This window comes from Eutrema salsugineum, unplaced genomic scaffold (genome assembly GCF_000478725.1).
Source record: "Eutrema salsugineum unplaced genomic scaffold, Eutsalg1_0 scaffold_11, whole genome shotgun sequence".
NCBI classification, from domain to species: Eukaryota; Viridiplantae; Streptophyta; class Magnoliopsida; order Brassicales; family Brassicaceae; genus Eutrema; species Eutrema salsugineum.
In genome coordinates this window covers 572,830-580,892 of record NW_006256901.1, presented here as the reverse complement: position 1 = coordinate 580,892, position 8,063 = coordinate 572,830, and the positions used below count along the sequence as shown (strand labels likewise).

Here is an 8,063-nt window from a genome sequence, read left to right as displayed (position 1 = left end):
CTGTTTTTTTTTTTTTTGGTCAAACTAATCTTATTACTGTTTAAGTTATTCTATTCTAGATGGAAAATGAATGGCCCCAGGGCTTCAATTTTCAAGCCTCGACGACTGATTAATTTGTCTTTGTTCAGACAACAAAAGAAAAAGCAAAAAAAATATTTTATTTTCTTCAGTTTCTTCTTGAATTCTTTCTTTATTTTTTCTTTCTTCTTTCTTCGTTCTTTCATGTTTCACTAGCCATTGATGAGTCCGTCAAGGCCAAGTCGAGAGTACTGTAAGAAAGACTTTCTCACACTGTGGAAAACCGCGTGAAATGGTCTTCCTTCTCAGATCTCTCCCTTTCTCTTGAAATTTTCCCGCATTTTCTCTTTCTCTTTCCCTTCCGATTTCCCCCAAAGCGTACAAGCTACTTCTCTCCCAGAATCTCAAAAGAATTAAAAACCCTCAATAATCACGCTTTACCTTTATACAAAATTCCACCCTTTTTTTTACCAGAGAATCTCTGCTTTCATTCGCATTCTCATTACCAAAATTCATCTGCAAATTCCCAGGTAATTACTACTTTTACTTCATGATCTTGAACTCTCGTTTCACTTTTTTACAGATTTCCTGCGATTTTCTAGTACTCTTGGGGTTAAAGTTTTCGCCTTTTTATCTCTCTCTCTCTTCGATGTCGGTTCCAGTTACGTCTGATTTTAGATTGCTCCGCAAGATTCGGTTGAAATTTGGTTGCTTTAAGCTATAAATCAAATACCCATTTCGATCTTTTTCATATTGCATTACTTCTCTAGCTTCTGCTTTTGGTAATTGAAGATATCTCTCTTGCTCTACAAGCTCAATATCGGTTTGATTTTCTAATTCGTAGCTCTTATTCTCTGATCAGGTCCAAAAATTTCAACATTTTCATAGATAGAAAGAGAAATGATGGGAGGAAAATCTAGCAAGAACAGAAAAAGTGATGAATTTGGTTCACCTACAACACCTGTACAGATCAAGATAAACTCAGCTTACACTGAGGACTTGAGCTCTTACGAGAGAGCTTGTAGTGAAGACCCAAAGCTCGAGTCTTTTGACTCTGCGCTTCACGAACGAACTAACCGAGTCATCAACAAGCTCGCATCAGGCGTGGAGATCAAATCCTTGTCGTTTGATTCCCTTAGAGAAGTGACACAATGCCTTTTAGATATGAATCAAGACGTGGTCAAAGTTATACTGCAGGACAAAGAGGATATATGGAACAATCAAGATTTGTTCTCTCTTGTGAATATGTATTTCGCAAGCACTTCAAAGACAATGGATTTCTGCTCTGAGCTCGAGAATTGCCTAAACCGCGCGAGGAGAAGCCAAGTGATTATTCAGTTTGCTGTTAAGCAGTTTGAAGAAGAGTCTGAGATACCGTTAAATGGGAATAACGAGAACAGAAAGTATGAGAAGACGCTTGAGGAGCTTAAGAGGTTTAAATCAGCAGGTGATCCGTTTACTAAAGAGTTCTTTGCTCTTTTCGATTTGGTACACAAACATCAGGTCTTGATGCTTGATGAGCTTCATAAGCTAAAGAGAAAGCTTGATAAGAAACTCAAGAACATCAAAACATGGCGAAGAGTGTCCAACATGGTGTTTGTGACTGCGTTTATCTCTGTGCTTATCTTCTCGGTGGTTGCAGCCGCCGTGGCTGCACCGCCTGTTGTGGCGGCTATAGCTGGTGCATTGGCTGTTCCGGTGGGATCTGTTGGTAAATGGTGCAACTCTCTTTGGACCAAATACGAGAAAGTGGTTAGAGGACAGAAGGAGATTATTACAACGATCAGGATCGGGACTTATATATCAGTTAAGGAGATGGATAATATAAGTGTTCTTGTGCGGAAAGTGGAAGTAGAGATTGAATCTTTGTTGAAGAATGCTGAGTTTGCTGTGACAGAGGAGAACGTTGTGAGGCTTGCGATAGATGAGATAAAGAAGAAGCTTGATGTGTTTACTGAAACCATTGAAGAACTCGGGAAACATGCGAATAAGTATTGTAGCGATGTGACAAAGGCAAGAACCGTGATTCTGCAGAGGATCATTCGATACCCGACTGGTTCAACGAGCGAAGAAGCTACCTGGTAAAAACTAAACTTGTTTTTGAACAAAATTGTGAACATCTCCTACTTATGATTTTATAAGTTAGTTTGGACTGAGATTTTTGTGTGATTTTGATTGATGATCAGGACGGAAATGTTGACGTGAGAAGGCGGATTCTGTTCCGTGTTTGGCTTTGAAGAAAATTGTTGGTTTGTTTTCTTTAGCACAAGTATTATGAACAGCTAAGGATAATGTTATTTAGTTGCCCTGAGGTAACCTTTGCTCAATACATTAATTAAAAATACTTTTGGAATATTTGATTCTGGCTTTTATGGAGTATAACTATATGGAGTATTAGTTAATGAATCTTGTATTTTTAGATGTATGTTTATCCCATAAATGAATGAATGTCTCTGACTCTCTGTCTTTAGCCTCGGTTAAAGGATTCCTAAGCTGGATCCTTGAAGAAAGACTCAATCAATCAAATATTAATTACTAAAATTAAGTCGTGAAGAGTTATAAGTTGTTGAAGTATATTTCTTTAACTGAAATTCGGATATGAAACATTGTTACTTCTTAATCAAAACTTCACTATAAGTATCAAAGGGTTTTAAAAGTCAATTGACTCGTTGGGTCGATGTGATGGTTGGTCTTATTCAACAGTTGAGTGATTAATCAAAAGACCATTCAGCTAAATTAATTTCAGAAAATTTTACTCATTCTACTTACAAAAAATAATTAAACTACTGCAATTTTTATGTTTTTTTTTGTCGAAAAAAACTGCAATTATCATGTTAACATACTAATTTAACATAAACATAAATCCCGGCAATGGTTATTTTATACATAATTTAATTAAATTTAATTTTTATAGAATTCATCAAGACAAATCGTGGTGTGTAGTGGATTAACAAAAGATGTTTTGCACGTTTATTAAAAACACCATCTTCACTAAATTATCTGATAATCCGTTGCAATGACAAAACAACAATTTCAGTTATTTCTGTTGGCAATGAAGTCAGCAAGAGCTATCAAAGGTTTCACTTTGTCCGAATCAAACCCTTTAAGATGTTCTCTTGCATCTCTCTTCAATCTCTGAACAAACTCTTTCGACTTCTCAATCCCCAAGACCTTAGGATACGTCAGCTTTCCGGCGACCTTATCTTTCCCGGCGGTTTTCCCCAATTCCTCCGACGATCTCGTCACGTCCAAAATATCATCAACCACCTGAAACAACAATCCAATACACCTCGCAAAGCTTCTCACTTTCTCAATCTCTTCCTCCGATCCACCACCAATAACCGCTCCGATAACCGCCGATGCTTCAAGCAACGAACCGGTCTTATGAACGTGAATAAACTTGAGTTCCTTTAATCCGACGTCGTTTTGATCCGACCCTTCACTGCTCAAATCCATGGCTTGTCCCGCCGCGAGTCCTTTTGTTCCGATGGATTTCGCAAGCTCTTTAACGGCTCGAACCATTTTCTCCGGTGAGACGTTAGATTCCGTCAAACCCTCGAAAGCCAGAGCCAAGAGTGCACCGCCGGAGAGAATGGCGACGCTTTCTCCGAAGACTTTGTGTGTGGTGGGTTTTCCTCGCCGGAGATCGTCGTTGTCCATACAAGGAAGATCGTCTTTGATGAGTGACATTGTGTGAATCATCTCAACCGCACAAGCCGCGGGAATCGCTAAACGCTCTTCTCCTCCAACTAGCTCGCAGGCGGCGAGGCAGAGTATTGGCCTGACGCGTTTCCCGCCGGCGAGAATCGCGTAACGCATTGCCTCGTGGATGTTGAGAGGCTCGATGAGTGGAATGGCTTCGTCTAGTGCTCTGTTTATTAACTCTGCTTTGCTGATCATGTACGGCTTGAAATCGAAACCGTCTTCTTTGTTATCTACTTGGATCAAAGAATCAAGAAACTCGTGGACGTCTTTTCTGGCGAAAACGGCGGTGACGATCGGGGATTTGATCGGAAGGAGACGGATTAGCCGCCGTGTATTCGCCGGAGTCAACCGTCGTTTTAGAGTTGCATACACGAAGTTTAGAGAGAGGAAGAAAAGTAAAAGATAGAGAAAAATTGTTTGAGCATCCATTTGATCAATGGATTATGATTGATTGATCCTTTTGTTTTCTTTATTGAACAAATCTCAAGTAGTAGATTTTTCTGATGATATTCATGACCTTTCAAAGGCCAACTTATATATACACACACAAAGTCTTGGAAAACAAGTTTTAGGATCTATTTTAATACCTCATTCACTTTAGAGTGTAGGAGAATAAAATGTCCAACTTAACTATAGTTCCTTCGAATTTACATCGTCCACATGTCTTGGTGAAGAGTGAAGACGTCAAGCAATTGAGAAAGTTTGCATGGTTAATTAATCAAGAAACTTCTCTTTTAAGGGCACATGGGAACAACTAAGTATTGTCACTCCTCCGGTCTCATGGGCACATGTTGTTTGGTTTAAGGAGTCGATCCCTCGTGCTTTGTTTATCCTCTGGCAATTCTTGGTCACCGTTCAATAAGAGACAGACTTCTAAGATGGGGTATGAATGTTCCTCTAGCTCTTCTCTTCTCTTTGTTCAACGAGAACATAATCCCATGCACACTTGTTATTTGACTGTGTTTTCTTGGTGACCATTTGGCAAGCCTTTGCTGAAAATGTCTCAAGTTATACATATATTGGCAGATATTATAGATAGTAACCTCAATGTTATCGTTGTTCACTCATGATTCCCGGTTTAGGCTCTAATACCATAAAGAAATAGAAATTGGCCAATGTTTTCGGATCATATTCATGAGCCTTTAAAAGCTAATTTATATACATAAAAAATCTTCGAGAGCAAGTTCTAGTAGATGCTCTCTTGACTTTCCTAATTTCATGTAATTAATACCAACCTTTAATATTCAACAATAAGCAGCAAGTAACTAAAATGATTATATGTTCCTAATATGCAAGTGATTCACTTCAAGTCTCCACATTTTTTCTAAATTCACATTTTTTCCTGGATTTCAGAAAAAGGTCAACTACAAGAACTGTTTCATCGTCTTTCACAGCAATACATCAAAGAAGTTAAGGAAATTCGATAGCTGAAAATCTGGAAGCAAAACGTTAGAAAAATAAGACTGTATGTTGCTTGAGGGTGATGGTATCTTTGTAGTGAAGCCTGAAGATGCAAACAAGGCTGGAGCAGCACGTGTAGCAGTCCGACTAGCTCTGGAACTGACACGGGAAGACTTGCGAAGCAATCTACACACGTGGAGGTGAGCTAGAAGCTGAGCTGGAGCTGCAGGACGTGCTGGACACTTCAAGAGACGAGAAGCTGACGTGGATAAGAAGCTTGGAGTATCTTGGAGGATCTTTGAAGAAAATATCAAGTTTCCTCTATCTTAGGAGAACATAAGGAAGGTGAAGATTCTCATGAAGATTTGGAGAAATCGTAAAGAGAGTCTAGGCGAGGAGTAGCCGCAAGTCCTATTGTGTATAAATAGGCGTGTGAAAAACCTTGTAGGGTTTTTAACATAACTGAGAGAATTCTTAGCAAAGGGTGAGCGAAAATCTGTGAGAGTTTTTGTGAGCTAGTGTGCTAAGGGGTTTGGGTGAGAGGTTCTTGAATCACGTATCGATTCAAGAACAGGTGAGGCTAGTGTAGTAAATCAAAGTGTGTCTTGAGGTTGCTCTAAATCGGGTTCTGTATACTTGTAAGTTACAAACAGATTTACTAGTGAAATATTCTTGAAGAGAAAATCCCTGTGTTGTGTTCTGTGTTAGTTCTTGTATTACTACTCTTACATTTTCATTTGGTATCAGAGCGGTCATCTGTGTGTATTACAAACAGGTGAGATCCTGCGGAGAAAATGGAGAGCTATAAGGAAATGGTGAACAACTCCAGGATCATCCTGGATGATGGGAACTACGGTTTTTGGAAAGCTAGGATCAGATCCATGATCAAAGGGATCGATCCACTAGCATGGAAGGCAGTAACTGATAAATGGGAAGAACCACTGGTAGCTGATGCCAACGGAGTCTTTCATCAGAAACCAGAAGAAAGTTGGACTGAAGAGGAGTCAAAAAGAGCAAAGTACAATTCAAGGGCGCTGGCTACCATTCACACCAACATATCAAGAAAGACATTTGAGCTGATTCAAGGTGTTGAGACTGCCAAAGAAGCATGGGACATACTTCAGATGCAGTACGAAGGTACAACAAAGGTTCAAAACTCCAGAAAGGACATGCTTGCTTCTCGCTTTGAGAATCTAAAAATGGAGGAGGATGAAACCATCTCTGAATTCAGTTCAAAACTAAGTGCTCTGGCACAAGAAGCAGCTGTGTTAGGCAAAAAATACAAAGATAAGAAGCTGGTGAAGAAATTCTTGAGGTGTCTGCCATCGAGGTTTATGGGGTATAAATCTGCACTCAGTGTGTCCAGCAACACAGAGAACATGCCATTTAGTGAACTTGTAGGCATGCTGAAAGCTCATGAGATGGAGCTAGACAGTCTGAAGAAACCTAAAAGTCTAGCTCTAAAATGTGAAAACCGCACCACTGAAGATGAGGAAGACGATCCCATAAGTGTTCTGGTTCGAAGATTTGATCGTGCTTTGCGGAAAACTGGGAAACCTCAGAAGAAGGTTGCCTCTTTCAAGAAGACAACTGAGGGGGACAAGTCTAACAGGAAGAGTGAGGTGCAATGTCATGAGTGCAGGGGATATGGACATTTCAAGAATGATTGTCCTACTATCAAGCGACAGGAGATTCAGTGCTATGGCTGCAAAGGATTTGGACACACTCAGCTGGAATGTGTCAATGATCAAAATCGCAGGAAGGACAAGTCCATGTTGGCTGAGGAAGAATCGGATGATGACTCAGAGGATGACTCAGTTGAAGATACAAACAACTTTGTGACGTTTATCGGGATCGCTGAAATTGAGGAGGGACAGGAGTCAGAGTCAGAGCCTGAAGAAGAGAAGGAGGATGATCTCATAAGCAGCTACAAGGAAGTACGTCATGTCCTGGTTAGCCTCAACAAAGAAAACAGTGAATTGAAGAAAGAAAACCAGAGACTGTCCGTATTAGTAGACAAGCTCAGCAAAGATCTCAAAGCAGCAAATGCACTTGGCAAGGGAAGTGTTGACTTGATCAAGGAGAAGCTGGAATTAGCCAACAAAGCTGAAAGTCTGAGGCAGCATCTAAAGGTTGAAAAGCAAATATCGGAGAAGCTGGAGTCAGAACTAGATCAGCTAAAGAAGCAGATTCAGATGTTCGCAGGGACCAAGCAACTAGACAACATCCTGAGCTACGGATGTCAAACCAATACAAAGCATGGGCTGAGGTACAGTGGATGGGAACAGAGGAGCTCAGATGAAATCAAGTTTATCTCATCCGGATACAACCAGCCTGAAGGACGAAGATCTGCCACCAAACCGCGAAAAGGACAAGAGTGCTATTACTGTGGCAAGATCGGACATATCAAGGCATACTGCTACAGCAGATGGAACAGGGTTCAGAAACTGATGAAGCAACATAAGTTTAGTTGGAATGGATCCACGAATCAAGTCTGGGTCAGGAAAGAGGATTTGCGATTTGAACCTAAGGGACAACTGAAGAAGAATCCCATCAAGCCGAGAGAATTCACTGTTAAGAGATCTTCCAGAGTTGATCCAATGTCAATGCTGTGGCATGGATTCAAGTGCAACATGGCACAAGTTGAAAGCGATGAAGACGAGTCAGAGCCTTGGTACTTCTATAGTGGCTGCTCAAGACACATGACTGGAAACCGAAGCTACCTCCGAAATGTTAAGAAAATTAAGGGAGGAAGAGTTATGTTTGGTGATGGAAGTGTCGGTGCCATACAAGGAAAAGGTATTATAAAAGACGAAGATCAGCCTGATCTAGTCAATGTATGCTTAGTACAGGGACTTAAGGCGAATCTTATCAGCATAAGTCAACTGTGTGATGAAGGGCTAATTGTGATATTCACCAACAAAGGATGCAGAGCAGTG

General features: G+C 40.3%; 2 protein-coding genes across 4 annotated transcripts; one reads left to right on the top strand and one right to left on the bottom strand.

The window, feature by feature from the left end:
* The first annotated feature begins 209 nt into the window (after positions 1–209).
* Positions 210–2,475, top strand: LOC18026122 (UPF0496 protein At2g18630). The gene is made up of 3 exons (XM_006409065.2): positions 210–548; positions 881–2,099; positions 2,205–2,475. Exons 2-3 carry the CDS (start codon positions 919–921, stop codon positions 2,221–2,223), a joined length of 1,200 nt encoding a protein of 399 aa, XP_006409128.1. The 5' UTR covers positions 210–548; positions 881–918; the 3' UTR covers positions 2,224–2,475.
* A 576-nt stretch (positions 2,476–3,051) lies between these two features.
* On the bottom strand, positions 3,052–4,152 carry LOC18026121 (geranylgeranyl pyrophosphate synthase 4). 3 transcript variants are annotated; one of them, XM_024160752.1, is made up of 3 exons: positions 4,041–4,152; positions 3,462–3,953; positions 3,052–3,380 (listed from the first exon to the last, which is right to left on the bottom strand). In XM_024160752.1, exons 1-3 carry the CDS (start codon positions 4,150–4,152, stop codon positions 3,052–3,054), a joined length of 933 nt encoding a protein of 310 aa, XP_024016520.1. The 3 variants fall into 3 exon arrangements, with proteins under 3 accessions (XP_024016520.1, XP_024016519.1, XP_006409127.1); XM_024160751.1 differs by having other exon boundaries at positions 3,052–3,953; XM_006409064.1 differs by having other exon boundaries at positions 3,052–4,152.
* Positions 4,153–8,063: the final 3,911 nt, after the last annotated feature.